Source organism: Ursus americanus, chromosome 11 (assembly GCF_024610735.1).
Source record: "Ursus americanus isolate L20-20 chromosome 11, mUrsAme1.1.p, whole genome shotgun sequence".
Classification (NCBI taxonomy): domain Eukaryota; kingdom Metazoa; phylum Chordata; class Mammalia; order Carnivora; family Ursidae; genus Ursus; species Ursus americanus.
Genome location: NC_142137.1, coordinates 76,188,616 through 76,203,431, shown reverse-complemented (window position 1 = coordinate 76,203,431; position 14,816 = coordinate 76,188,616). Strand labels below are relative to the sequence as shown.

At 43.5% G+C, this 14,816-nt stretch overlaps 1 protein-coding gene across 8 annotated transcripts in view; it reads right to left on the bottom strand.

Annotated features, from left to right (window-relative positions):
• FAM120B (family with sequence similarity 120 member B) overlaps positions 1-14,816 on the bottom strand; it is a 105,147-nt gene that overhangs the window by 69,325 nt on the left and 21,006 nt on the right. For 7 of the 8 annotated variants that reach the window (XR_006775073.2, XM_045770615.2, XM_045770620.2 and 4 more), the window contains exon 4: positions 7,236-7,337. The exons of the other annotated variant lie outside the window; for it this stretch is intronic. Coding sequence is in view for 6 of the 7 variants with exons in the window: in XM_045770615.2 (XP_045626571.1) it covers positions 7,236-7,337 (102 nt within the window). In the remaining variant the exon portion in view is untranslated. The remainder of the gene's footprint in view (positions 1-7,235; positions 7,338-14,816) is intronic. 8 annotated transcript variants of the gene reach the window in all.

Here is a 14,816-nt window from a genome sequence, read left to right as displayed (position 1 = left end):
GACACACACTGTTCAGAAAAATCATCATCTTGTAGGGTCAGCAAACTGTAGCCCAGGGGCCAAATCCAGCTTACTGCCTGTTTTTGTAGGCCCATAAACTAAGAATGGTTTTCACATGTTTAAATGATTGAAAAAAAAATCAAAAGAAAAATAGTATTTCACAATGTGAGAAAATCATGTGAAATACCAATTTCAACGTCCCTAAATAAAGTGCCACCACGACGGCACCACCACACTCACTGTGCTGTCTGTGGCCCCCACGCAGTCCAAGTGCAGAGCTGGGCTGCTGCAGCAGAGACCACGATGCCCCCAAAGCCTAAAATACAGAAGTCTGCCAAGCCCTGATCTAAGGTAAGTGATGAATGCCCCATTATCACAGTTGTTTCAAACATGCTCAAGTAGTTGAAAAACACTTTTTCTAACTCTAAAAGTCACGCATTGTAAAAAAAAAAACTAAGGAAAAAAAGGCCTAGGAAAATAAAAACATTTACGATCCCACCACCCACATATAGCCATATTTTAAAATATAGCTTCTAGTCCTTTTTTCACTGCATATACAACATTTATGCACACAGCTGAGAGGCCAAGTCCCCATCAGAATGTGTGGGGATGGACAGTGGAAAGATTGTAGCTTGCATTTCATTTGCTTACACATAAGAGTTTAATACAAAAAGAATGAGATTCATGAGATATACTGAGCGTCCAGTGTGGCGGCAGCAATAAACACAAGATGTCCTGAACAGTGACATGCTGGTGGCCACTACTCCCAGCCTTGGTATCATCTGGGGATTGGTTAGAATTGCAAACTCCTGGAGCGCCTGGGTGGCTCAGTCGGTTGGACATCCAACTCTTGGTTTCAGCTCAGGTGGTGATTTCATGGGATGTGGGATTGAGCCCTGCACTGAGCCCCACACTGGGCTCGCGCTCAGTGGGGAGTCTGCTTGAATATTCTCTCCCTCTGCCCCTCCCCCCTGTTCATGCTCATTTGTGTGCGTGCGCTCTCTCCCTCTAAAATAAAGAAATCTTTAAAAAAAAGAAAAAAGAATTGCAAATTCGCAGGCCGCACCCCAGGCCTAGTAGGGGTACAGCAATCTGTTAACATGCTCTCCAGGTAGTTTGGATACAGGCAGAGTTTGAATACCACTCAATATTCTTCCACAAAACAGCTAAGAAATCATTTACACAGACAAGAGTAACTCGCCAATAATAAAGAAATTGGCTCTTGAGGTCTAATGATAAAATTGATTCCAGAAAACCACCAGTTTGAAAAACCACGTCCTCAAAAATCTCTATTTTAATCAGAGAATTTCAATCCTAAATTCAGTCAGTAATTTATTTTGTCGAGAACAAGGTACTGAACACCTGTCTGCGTATTAATGTAAGAGACGTGACACCTCTGCAGCCCTCCCCAGAGACTGAGGGTCTTTGTCTTCAATGCAAGAGAACACATTCTGGGGCTGTGGCCATTTTACGTCATGCTAGGCTGCAAGGCACCCTCTGATGATCCTACATAATGGCCTTAATTATAAGGCTGGTTCTTTTCCTAACTAGCGCCCACAGAGATTTACTTCTCAGTTGATAGATTTCATCATCTTAAGCCAGAAGTTGTGAATTTCTTTGAAGGATCATTCAGATTAGTTCTCTTCCACTGTTCAACTCACTCTAGAAGAAGTGCTTTTTAAACATGGTGATAACCCAAGAGGGCTGAGACTACCTAACACAAAAGACACCATTAGTAATTTCAGTTTAAAAGAAACCTATTTTGGGGCGCCTGGGTGGCTCAGTCAGTGAAGCGTCTGCCTTCAGCTCAGGTCATGATCCTGGGCTCCTGGGATTGAGCCCATCGAGCTCCCTGCTCAGCGGAGAGCTTGCTTCTCCCTCTCCCTCTCCCTTTGCTGCTCCCCCTGCTTGTGCTCTCCCTCTGCCAGATAAATAAAATCTTTAAAAATTTAAAATAAATTTATTTAAAAAAATTTAAAAATAATAAAATAAAAATAAATAAAAGAAATCTATTTTGATCAGAATTAAAAGGCAGATCAGCTCAGAGCTCCTCTTCTCCACCACACACACCCCCTTGCTCCTGGGGATCAATAAGACTGTGCCAGAAAGGATGGCCCCTATACTTCTCCCAGAGCTCTGGGCAGCTGAGATGTTTCAAAGAGCTACAGACCTAAACAATCGATCTCATCTCTAGGTCACCAACTACCAACACATCTAAAACACATCAGCTTCAAAAACCTAATTACATTAACTTGGTAAAAAATTTTGTGTGAACAGATGGACAGGAAAGCCTAGGATCCTTCCGGGGGACCTGAGGCCACAGAAGGAGGTGCAGACGGGCAGGGAAGGAAGTCACTTCTGTGAATGACAAGAGACCTTCTCAAGAGACACCTGGAGGACCCACTGCTGGCAGAGGGTTGCTGCGTGCACCTCGTAACAAAGCAATGTAAGTAATGGTTCTGTTTGTGTTTTTGCAGCAGTAAACAGAAGTGAGTGAATTAAGACACTCCTAAGACTGCGGCAAGTCTGTATGCTTTTTATATGGAAATATATATTTCGATAGCTGGGTTTTAGAGTTTTCTTAGGATTACTTCCCTTGCACACTGCTCGGGTGAGAAAAACCATACACGTGTCTGGCTTGCGTCCACTGTCAGGATATGACTGGTGAGAGGTCTCGAAATTAACATGCATACATCTTATGTCTTAAGTTTACCTGTGAAGGTTTTAGGTTCATCAGTTTGATTTAAATGAATATTTTTTTTTTTTAAAGATTTTATTTATTTATGTGACAGAGTGACAGAGAGACAGCCAGCGAGAGAGGGAACACAGCAGGGGGAGTGGGAGAGGAAGAAGCAGGCTCCTAGCGGGGAACCCTGATGTGGGACTCGATCCCGGTACGCCGGGACCACGCCCTGAGCCGAAGGCAGACGCCTTAACGACTGCGCTACTCAGGCACCCCTAAATGAATATTTTAATTAGCATTCTCTGTTTAGTAGAGTATTCTTGGCCAAAAGAAAACAAAATTAAAAACGCTGACAACTCACACTTGCAAACTGAATCTTCAGTCTGGCTGGGTAAACTTCAAGAGCCTATTTATAATAAGCAAAAAAAAAAATTCATTCAGATATAAACAGAGTAGAATGCATTAATATCTCAATATATTACGCTCTAAGTGTACATGGATGAAATGTCTCATCTTGTGCTTGCAAAATGGCACTGTTGTGCCACCCCACCTAATGCACTCAAGATACAGTGAATGTGGCTCTAAACAGTGAAACCCAACTGTAGGCGTGTGACTCAAATGTGTTTGTAACACAGTTATTTGAAAAATCTTCAAATTATTTTTACAAATGGAAAGAAAACGAGCATTGAGGTTTTGAAGCCATGTCTCTCGATCCACGATGTCAGGCAGGCAGGTCGAGAAGCGGCAGTCACACCATTGTCTTGTCACCACATGTGCGTCTGTGCACCCGGACTTCAGCTGGGGACTTTGATTTTACCACCCACAGAAACTGCTAGGACTTGACGAGACTTTCTAGATCCGTACACATCAGGTGTCAAGATGAAGGCTGTCGAGAGTATACCGAAGAGGGGCTGAAATAAGAAAGCTCTACTACGACGGCCCCAGCAAAGGAGGGCCTGAATCAAACATGGCACCTTCTTTTCAGGAAACGTATCACTTCATCTCACTTCAGGCTGTGAGACAGTCTTCTAAGATGACCTGTGAGAGTTCAGTGAGTCAAACATCCTTGTAAAGCTGAGAAATACTATACTTATTTACTGATTCTTGAACAACCGTTAAAAAAAAATTCTAGGGGCACCTGGGTGGCTCAGTTGGTTAAGCCTCTGCCTTTGGCTCAGGTCATGATCCCAGGGTCCTGGGATCGAGAGCCCCACATCAGGCTCCCTGCTCAGTGGGGAACCTGCTTCTCCCTCTCCCCCCTGCTTGTACTCTCTCTCTTAAATAAATAAATATTTTTTAAAAAGTTAAAAAATTTAAAAAAAAATTCTAGGTACACCAACTGCTAACTAGCTGTCCTAGGTCTCTGAAACGAGGATACGTTTATGATAACTAAAACCTGACACTGAGGAGAGAAAAACACAGTTCTGCTTCATCTGAAGAAGCAGCTCCAATTCTGGGGAAGAAAACGCCATTCCAAACGCCTGCCTGTGGTTTGTCCAAGACTCACGCCACAACATGCAGAGCACCACTAAGTGAGGAAGAGGGAAGAGAGGCGCTGCAAGTGTGTTGAGAATAAATAAGCACTTATGTGCTGAACTCAAGGGCCCTTCGAGAGCTGTGTCTGGGGAAAGGAAGCTCCATTCCAACGTACACCCTTCTTGCATCGTCAGAAACATCGTGTCTCAGGACACACTGTGAGGTAAGTGAAAGATGTGCTATTATCCACAGAATACAGATTAGATACATGAATGCAGCTTACAGCTTACAGACGTACACGTCTGAATATGTGCATACAACCTGTGTGCACACACACCCACACACAACCACAGGAACACAGAGGGGACACAGGGATGTAAGTGAGCTCCCAGAATAAAACACACCAGTCGTGAAATTTACTTTCCTGCTCCTTGCCTGGTCAATTTTAATTCTTTCTCCTATTTTTTAGGTAATCTCTGTAATTTTTCTGCTTCCCTGTGTTTCCTTCCCATTTCGTAGAAAAATATCTGTGATTTCTGTTTCTACATTTCTACTGTTTAAGAAAACAAGCTAAATCAAATGTGCTGTTAGAAGAAAGCCTTTTTTTGGGGCGCCTGGGTGGTACAGTGGTTAAGCGTCTGCCTTCGGCTCAGGGCGTGATCCCGGCGTTATAGGATCGAGCCCCACATCAAGCTCCTCCGCTGTGAGCCTGCTTCTTCCTCTCCCACTCCCCCTGCTTGTGTTCCCTCTCTCGCTGGCTGTCTCTATCTCTGTGAAATAAATAAATAAAATTAAAAAAAAAAAAAAAAAAGAAGAAAGCCTTTTTTTTAAAAGAACACTCCGGCCACTCTATGAGGAGACTCATTGAAAATACGACATTTATGAAATCAACCTGCTTGAAACTCTCTCAGGAGAACAAGAAAAATCAGACTTCTGTCCTGAGGGTGACGCCCCTTCTACTGACGCCACCACTGGCCTCACCTGGGAACAATGGCTCCCCCTGCTCAACAAGGGCATTTCGCACCGGAGTTGGAGGCACCTGCACACGTCAGGTCTCCTGAGACAGATGTCAGGAGAGCACCACTCAGAAGGTGCTATGGTTTTAAACACATGCTGTCTGAGCAGTGGAGCACGCCCAGGACACAAATGTGGATGGTCTGTCTCCATTTTAGTTTCAAAACCATTCGGCATTTTTCCTCATGGATACAGAAAAGTATTGAAATATTAAAATCTTGTCATTTTCGTACCCTTATTAACATGAGCACAAACGAAGAGAGTCATTCATGTAAATTATCTGCAGCAAAAGCTCAGGGTCATACTTTGGTTTTCCAGCAATGGAAGATGGCTCTGCCCTCTCGCAAGCTCTGGAGCCGAGCCCTGACACGCAGCCCACGTGGCTACAGGCGAAACCTTCAGCCCTGACACGCAGCCCACGCAGCTACGTGCAGAACCTTCAGCCCTGACACGCAGCCCATGCGGCTACACACAGAACCTTCAGCCCTGACACGCAGCCCACACAGAACCTTCAGCCCTCACATGCAGCCCACGCGGCTACACACAGAACCTTCAGCCCTGACACGCAGCCCCGCAGAACCTTCAGCCCTGACACGCAGCCCACACAGAACCTTCAGCCCTCACATGCAGCCCACGCGGCTACACACAGAACCTTCAGCCCTGACACGCAGCCCCGCAGAACCTTCAGCCCTGACACGCAGCCCGCGCAGAACCTTCAGCCCTGACACGCAGCCCACGCGGCTACACACAGAACCTTCAGCCCTGACACGCAGCCCGGGCAGCTACACGCTGAACCTTCAGGGTCCAGCAGTGCCCAGGAGATGCTTGCATAAGCCCCAGAGGTAGTCTCTGTGACCATGATATGGCTTCTAGAGTTTATGAAAACATTTTAGGAAGTGGCCTTTAAAACTCATAATATGATGATGAACAGCCAAATATTCTCTTTAATTCAAACCATGAAGAAAACTATAATTCCTCTTCATATTATTTTTGGAAAGATACAAGAAGATGGAAATCACATATATAATAAAACATTTCTGAAAAATTATTTTGGCTATCCTTTAAAAATCTCTCTTGCTGTATAAACAGATGTTAATACATCTTCATTTGTTTTTCTGATAAATAGCTTTTTAGGTTTCAGTGTATCACTGGTTGAGGGAATAAGGAAATACTCCCTATACTAACTTGCCTCACCTTCTCTCCCAATACAATTTTTTGTATTTTTAAGAAAATTATTCTGCAGTGCTCACACCCTTATTTGGTAAGCTGCAGGCTTGCGTGATGGGAACAACAGTGGCATGAGAGAGTTCAACGCATACAAAACGGGAATATCCAAGTTTCAGAAAAGATACTTGCCCCTAAAACAATGGCAAGGAGCCCTAAGATAAGCCCGCAGCACGCTCCTCTTCTCCAACTTGCCTTCATGTACACCACTACCTCCCACTCGAATTCTGACTGTTTTCAGGTACTGAGAACTCGCAGGAAGAAAGGCTTCAGCTAATTTTTAGGTGAACTTTGTCTTTTGTTCCCTTCTATTACAGGTTTTAAGATAACACTCGTGAAGAGCAAACTTATTTTTCCAGCTGAAATAACTTTCCCTTTATCTTCCCTTTCCAGGTCATCAAAACATACTTCCAGTAGTAGGAAGGAGAGCGGATTCAAGCAGAATACCAAGAATCCAGCCCTGTTAATTCGGCAGACATTTACTGAGCAACACCGGGTACTGGGCCCTGGGGATCAGGCAGCAATGGGCTCGGGCCCACAGCCACGTTCCTCTTGGTGTGCCTTGTCCTCCCCCGATGCAGACCTTGAACAGGAACCCAGGTGGAGCGAGGCAGGGCACACAGCAGACCGGCCCAGGGTCCTTCTGTGGAACGAAGGCCCATTCCTCTGCTGTTCTAGAACATTATTAGACAGATACACTCCTTATGAGCCCAGGGTTGACATGAAAATTAGTATATGTGCAGTTCTGGATAAATATGTTCCCACAATGGATCCATTATCGGACTTGCAGTGTATGGTGAACAAATGAGTGATGTATTTAAACCAAAACCGTCTGTACCTGGAATGTTCATCTGCAGAGGCCTGACGAGGTCCGGGTGCCTCAGTGGGTTCCCAGAATACACAAACCACTCCTTGACAGTGGGGCAGGTGCTGGCACCATCTGAGTAAAGACAGCAGGATCAATAGATGCACGTGAGTGAGTACCAACACTCGTCACCAGGCCAACAGGGGAACAGACCCGGCTCCCCTGGGGACCAATTTCAAGTTGGTGAATACAATGAGTTCTCACATCCAAGGTCACTAGGAGGGACCTCAGGCATCCAACAGTCGGCCCCCTACCCTCCGATCTCACTTCAACAAAAGCAATAACCTCTGGGGTGGGGGAGATGGCAGGAAAACCTGGGTCAGTAAACAATAATGGGGGGCAGAGATCGCACCTAGATGGTTCCTACAATGTCCTTCCTCCTGAGCCCTCACACTGCTCCACACAACATTTAGGGAAAACTGGGAGTAGGACAGTCCTTTCTAGTCTTTAATTCACTGTTTTATGTACTTATCAAGACTATTACTACATTAGACATTTCAAAAAGTTAGTGGGAATAATCTAGAACAAAGGCATTTCTGTATGTTGGATTGTTAATTGCTATTAAAAATTCAGTTTGTCTTCTGTTCTATCTTCCTCAGTGAGAAAAGGTGGAAGGTGGCTTTCCTACTCGACAGTCTCACCTAGCTTGGGGTCATCAGGCTGCTGTCTCTCCAGCACCCAAACCCCCTGCCTCCCCTCCCCCAGGGTACCCAAGACCACCCCCTGGCCCTTTGGGACCTGGCTTCCTACCTCACACGGCCCGGCCCTGCTTAGACCATCTTCAGACTCACCCCATCCAAGGCATTCTCCATGTAAATGCAGGCTTTTTGGTTTTTTCTTTTTTACGATGAAAATGTGACCAGGCTGCTGGTCCTAATTTAAGATCCCACAACAACAGCCCACTGTACCAGCAGAAGACTGCAGACCTGGGAGCACACCGAGCTCCCCAGCTCCCACCCCACTGCACGCTGTCTGCCCCAGCATCCTCACCTAGACCTGTGCACAGTGACCTGGAGGGCTCCCGGGTCTCTGACTTCCCAGTCCCCAGGGAACCCGGCTCTGGCTCACATCCTGCTCCTCGGCTGGAGTACCTCGCATCCTCAAACTCACCATGCCTTTTCTCACCTGCTCGGTCCAGACCCCCTTCCCTCCACCCACTCTAGGCACGCTTCTCTCCACGCCCAGACTTCTATGCTGTCCACCACGGTTCTTTGGCCAACACTGCACATGCCTACTTACTCCCCTCACTGCCCACCCAACTGAGCTCCTGGTATCAGAACTGAGACCTCTTCATAGTCCTCAGTCCCTAGCATGAGGCCCAGGCAGACGCCTGTTAACTCTAAGTTTGATGAACACACTCAACTTAACCTAAAATTCACACACGCAAAAAGAAAAAAAAAAAGAAAGAAAATTCTGAGTATTCTTACAGTTGTTAAAACAACAACAACAACAATGCACTCTATGTAATCTTCCTGGCCTAGGTATTCATTATACTAAAAAACAGTCAACTGAGTGAACGGTGTTTTAAGTTGCTGTTTCTGAAAGGAGAGCATTCTCTCACATCCAAGACAGACCTCACTAGGTTCAATATCTCACGGATGAGAGCTGTCCATCAGTCTGCCAGCTGTCTCCTTAGGAAATTACTGAAACATTTACAAAACCACATTTTCTACCATCTTTCAACTGAAACTGTCCTAAACCTCTAAATCCCGAGACTTGGGGTTGACTTCTCCAAGTTTAATTCTGAGTAACGTGAGAAGAAGGCACTGCTGCTGTTTATTAGACAACACCAGGTAGATTTCCTACTAAGACCTAGAGAAGTCAGGTTCTGGACAAATATTCCAAGGGAAATGCCACACACTAGTCAGTTATTCAGCTACAACCCAGGAAGAAAGAGCTGCCCACTGAGACCAGCTCACCAGGATCTATAAACCCCACTTCTGTGCAAGGCACACACCAGGCCCAAGACCAGCATGGACACCAGCTTCCCTCTTCTCCAAAATTTACATCACCACAGAGAGAAAATTCCTTCCTTTCTCCATAATTTAGACCAGTGAGGGTTAAGTCCATATTAACTACAGTTTCTCCTAATTAACAAAAGACTTAAAGCTTTTGCTTTCGAGGTGACTGACTTAATTCCAACGAGTTTCAATGACCACACAACACAGTCACAGAACAAGAGCGTGTCTTCTGCTTAAAATGCGTTCCCTAACAGCTACTAACAGAGGCTTGAATATGAAAACAGAGGCTTGAATATGAAAACCTATAATTTTTATAACATAAGAAATCAACCAGGCAGAGGATGAAGGTAAAACAGATTGGAATTTTTACTCCCTAAAGGAAATTTTATCTGAAATTATAAGCAAGGATGCAGGAAATGGCAGAGATATGAAAACTGAGTATTTTCTGTGAGGTGCAGGGCAGGTAGAGGTGATGAATCACTCCACGGGTCCTGCAGGTCTCCTGCGCTCTGCCCTCCCTGCTGTGAGCTGCTGGGCAACAGGGGCACCCTCAGTGTGCCCTCACGCCTTCCTCTCCCATAGGAGGGTAAAAGCACAGCGCACGGTGGCTAGAAGATGAAAGAAGTGTTACAGTCTGGATAGGACTTTTCCAGACCTAAATATTCAGGCGGCAGCATTTTCACTTCCAACCCAGACTAACCTCCTACAGACACAAACTCCCCAGCCCTTCAAAACCCAGAGCTAGAGGCAAAGTGTGACCTGAGAGCCTATTAAAATAAACACACTGAGGGCTTCAGAGGGGATGGGGGTGGGGGATTGGGATAGGCCGGTGATGGGTAGTAAGGAGGGCATGTACTGCATGGAGCTCTGGGTGTTATACACAAATAACGAATCATGGAACACTACATCAAAAACTAAGGATGTACTGTATGGTGACTAACGTAACATAAGGAAAAATTATTTAAAAATAAATAAATAAACAGATATTGCTGAAAAATCCTAGAGTTTAGCCTATTCTCTAGGGTACCACATAATTTCAGAGGTTTTTCTATAAAACTCCTTAAAGAAAATAAAGGCAATAAACTCCTGGACACTGGTCTCAGCAATTTGGATTTATCTCCTGAGGCAACAAAAGCAAAGGCAAAAAAAAAGTGAAAAGAAACTATTGGGACTTCATCGAACTAAAAAGCTTCCGCCATGGAACGCCTGGGTGGCTCAGCTGGTAAAGCGCCTGCCTTCGTTCTGCTCAGGTCGCGAATCCCAGGATGGAGCCCTACATTAGGCTCCCTGCTCAGCAGGGAGTCGGCTTCTCTCTCTGCCCCTCCTCCGGCTTATGCTCTCTCTCTCTCAAATAAATGAATATATCTTTAAATAAATAAATAGAAAGCTTCTGCCCAGCAAAGGAAACTGTCAATAAAATCAAAAGGTAACCTAGTGAATGGAAGAAGATAGTTGCAAATGACATATCCAATAAGGGGTTAGTATCCAAAATAGATAAAGAACTTATACAACTCAACACCAAAAAAACAAACGATCTGATTAAAAAATGGGCAGAGGACCTGAATAGACACTTCTCCAAAGAAGACATCCAGATGGCCAACAGACATACGAAAAGATGGTCAACATCACTCATCACCAGGAAGATGCAAATCAAAACCACAGTGAGATACCACCTCACACCTGTCAGAATGGCTAAAATTAACAACACACAAGACGACAGGTGTTGGGGAGGACACAGAGAAAGGGGAACCCTCATGCACTGTTGGTGGGAATGCAGACTGGGGCAGCCACTCTGGAAGACAGTATGGAAGTTCCTCAAAAATTAAAAATAGAACTACCACGTGATACAGTAATTTCATTTCTGGGCATTTACCCGAAGAAAATGAAAACACGAATTTGAAAAGATATATGCACCCCTATGTTTGCTGCAGCATTATTTACAATAGCCAAGATATGGAAACAGCCCAAGTGACCATCGACCGATGGATGGATAAGGAGCTGGCACGCGTGCGTGCACACACCCACACACACAGGAGTATCAGTCAGCCATAAAAGAGAATGAAATCTTGCAACAACACAGATGGACCTAGAGGGTCTTATGCTAAATGAAATAAGCCAGACAGACAAATACCACATAATTTCACTTATATGTGGAATCTAAAAAACAAAACAAATGAACAAACGAAAGCATACTCATAAATACAGAGAAGAAAGTGGTGGTTGCCAGAGACAAGGGGGGGGGTGGGATGATGAACGAAGATAAGGGAAGGGGATTAAGAGGTACAGACTTCCAGTCATAAAATAACTAAGTCATGATAAAAGTACAGTGTAGGGAATGTAGTCAATAATACTGGAGTAAGTCTGTATGGTGACCGATGGTAACCATACTTAACATTATGTGCGTTTTGTAATTTATACAAATGTCGAATCACCATGTTGTAAACCTGAAACGAATATAATATTGTACATCAACTATACTTCAATTAAACATTTAAAAAATTAAAAATAAAACTGCCTAAATAGGAAAAACAAAATTTCGGAGGTTTTACTCTGGCATGCACTTTGAAACTACAGCAGAAATGTTTACAACAATTTGGTTCGTCTTCTTAAATGCCTAAAAATCAAGAAAAAGAGAAGAGGAAAATTGAGTTTGGCAATTCCTAAAAGAAAAGCCTGATTTTCTCACTCAAACTTTCAATTTGCTAGGCTCTACATTCAAAGGAGTAAAGAACTTGAGAAAAGTTCTTTGCTAGTCTAACTCCCTTCAAGTTGTAACATTTTATACAGAAAACAGAAAAACGACATAATCAAACTTGGTCTTCTGCTATTCCCAAAGGACAGACACACGGATCCACTTTGTACAATCTCCTGTATGTAACGAAGACATTTCCCCTGGGAGCAAAGTTGTGAAACTGTACACACTTGCAGCACCTCCCCCACGAAAACTTCACCCAGCTTACACTGACCACTCTCACTCGGCCTGGAGGGGCCGAGAGGGTCTGTGGGGGTGTGCTGGGGGCAGCAGCAGGCAAGGGGAGAGCGAGGAGAAGTCGTCGATTACAACTGCTCAATTGCTGGGATTTTCAAGTTTAATAAACCATCCCTCAGGCTTTTAAAGAAAAATATCTGTCCCACACATGGGGGTTGGCAGAGAGCAGGGGCTGGAGCAGGGTTAGAGTAGGGCGGGAGATAGCCGAGACAGGGGCAGAGCTGCCTGACCAGTCTTCCCACCGACACCTCTATTTCTGGACAAATTTCTGTAGCCACCGTCTTCTTGAGTTGCACAAAGGCACCATGTAGACTACAGCCTAGGGAGGGAAAGCCCTACCAGAACAAGAAAGTCTCTGGGACAAGGAGACAGAATCTGCAGGTCAAGACTGTGGTGACAGTCAAGGGACTGTAGCACAGAACACCAGAGCTGGCCCTGTGCAGAGGGGGCTTCCAAAATCTGCACAGAGGTGCCCTTGAGGTCCTAGTGGAGAACAGAGCTCTAACGTGTCCAGAGCAAAACTCAGGGAGGCTGGACAAGACAAGCTATAATGCTTTTCACATTATTTTAAATGATTAGAAAATTATCAAAAGAAGAATATTCTGTGACACAGGAAGATTATACAAAATTCAAGTTTTGTGACATGGGAAAAGTAGATTAAGCTTTACTGAAACACAGCTATGCTCGTGTGACAGATTGTTGTGTCTACATTGCAACAGCAGAGTAGATCTGTTACACAGACTACAGGGGCCCTCAAAGCCTAAAATATTTATTATCATCTGGCCCTTCGCAGAAAAAGTTTGCCAGCCCCTGGTTTAAAGTACAAATAAGAATCATATGGGATTTAAAACGTATGCATAATCTCAAAAGATTACACAAATGTAACATTCTTGACATGACCAAACATTTATGTAACGTTCTCGCAAAAACCAAGATACAGAGATTGAGGACAAACTAGTGGTGAACAGGGGACAGGGCCGGAGGGCAGGACACAAAGGGGCAGCATGAGAGAGTTCCTTGTGGGGACGGGCCAATTCTGTATGTTGACGTCAAACAGAATGTATACAACTACACACACACACACACACACACACACACAAATAAATGAGCGAATGTAAAAAATGATAAAACTGATTACTGTCTGTACTCTAGTTAATAAAACTGCACTCATGTTAATTTCCTGGCTCTGATACTGTTCTTTATTACACAAGCTGTCTGTCATCTGTGGGTGAGTCTGGGGCAAGGGTACAGGAAAGTCTATGTACTATTTTTGCAACTCCCAGGAGTGTATAATTATTTCAAAATTAGAAGTTTAAAAAATATACAGAAGACATAAAGCAACAATAGCAAAAATAATGAGAAAATGAAAGTTCGCAGTTATGAGGTATTTACATCACACACAATGTCATTATGATACTATTTGAAGGCAAATGTGATAACTTAAAGATAAACATTAATAACTCTCGAGTAACCACTAAAAACAAAAACAAAAACAAAAAAACACGTAAATCTAATAATCCAAAAGAGGAGATAAAACAAAATACTAAAAATTCCATTAGTCCAAAAAGTCAGAAAAGGAGAAAGTAACGGAAAAAAGACATCAAAGGGCAAAATGAAAGACTTAAACCCAATCATAACAATAATTACAATGAATGTAAGTGAACTAAATTCTGTAATTAAAAGAAAGATTATCAGGGGTGCCTAGGTTAAGAGTCTGGCTCTTGATCTCAGGGTAGTAAGTTCGAGCCCCACACTGGGGGCTTGAAAAAAATTAAATAAATAAATAAAAGAAAAAATAAAAGAAAGATTGTCAAACTGGATATGCTGCTTAAAAGAGATGTACATTAAGTTTAAAGAAATAGTTAAAAATAAAAGGACAGAAAAAAGACATACCATGCAAACATTAATCATAAGAAAACTGGAGTGCACATGCTAGTGTCAAACAAAGCCAACTTCAAGATGAGGACTGTCACCAGATTTTTTTTTAGAGGGAAATTCATCGTGTTAAAAGGGTCAATTCATTAAGTAACAGAACGTATATGCACCGGACAGTGGAATTTCAAAAATATCTGAAGCCAAAACTAACAGAACTGAGGGAATAAATAAAAACACCCACAAGAGCACCTGCAGATCTCAACAGTCTGCTCTCAAGAACTAAGTAAAAAAGGAAATGGGGAGAAGACCTGAACAGCCCTATTAACCCTGCTCTCAGTTTAGAACAGCAACTGTAAACATACATCATTTTCAAGGACACATGGGATCCTAAGCCAAGCCAGGCAAGCAACACAGAATATGCCTCATCACCATAAGTAAACCAGCAACAGCAGCATTTTATGTTCACACCCTAAAAATGTAAACTTCATGGAGAAAGTAAAAAAATCGAAAAAGAAGAAAGTAAAGATCAATTGTGAAGTCAAGTTCAATTTGAGTAATTTTTCCTGTTATTCTAGTTAAGTAATCAAGTTATCAATATGGCTGCAAATAAACTGCATTAACAAAGTATGAAGTTTAAGTTAGTGAAGTTTACAATATTTGGACTTCATTTAATAAACTAAAAACAATTCCAGGCAGGAGCGCCTGGGTGGCTCAGTTGGTTAAGCATCT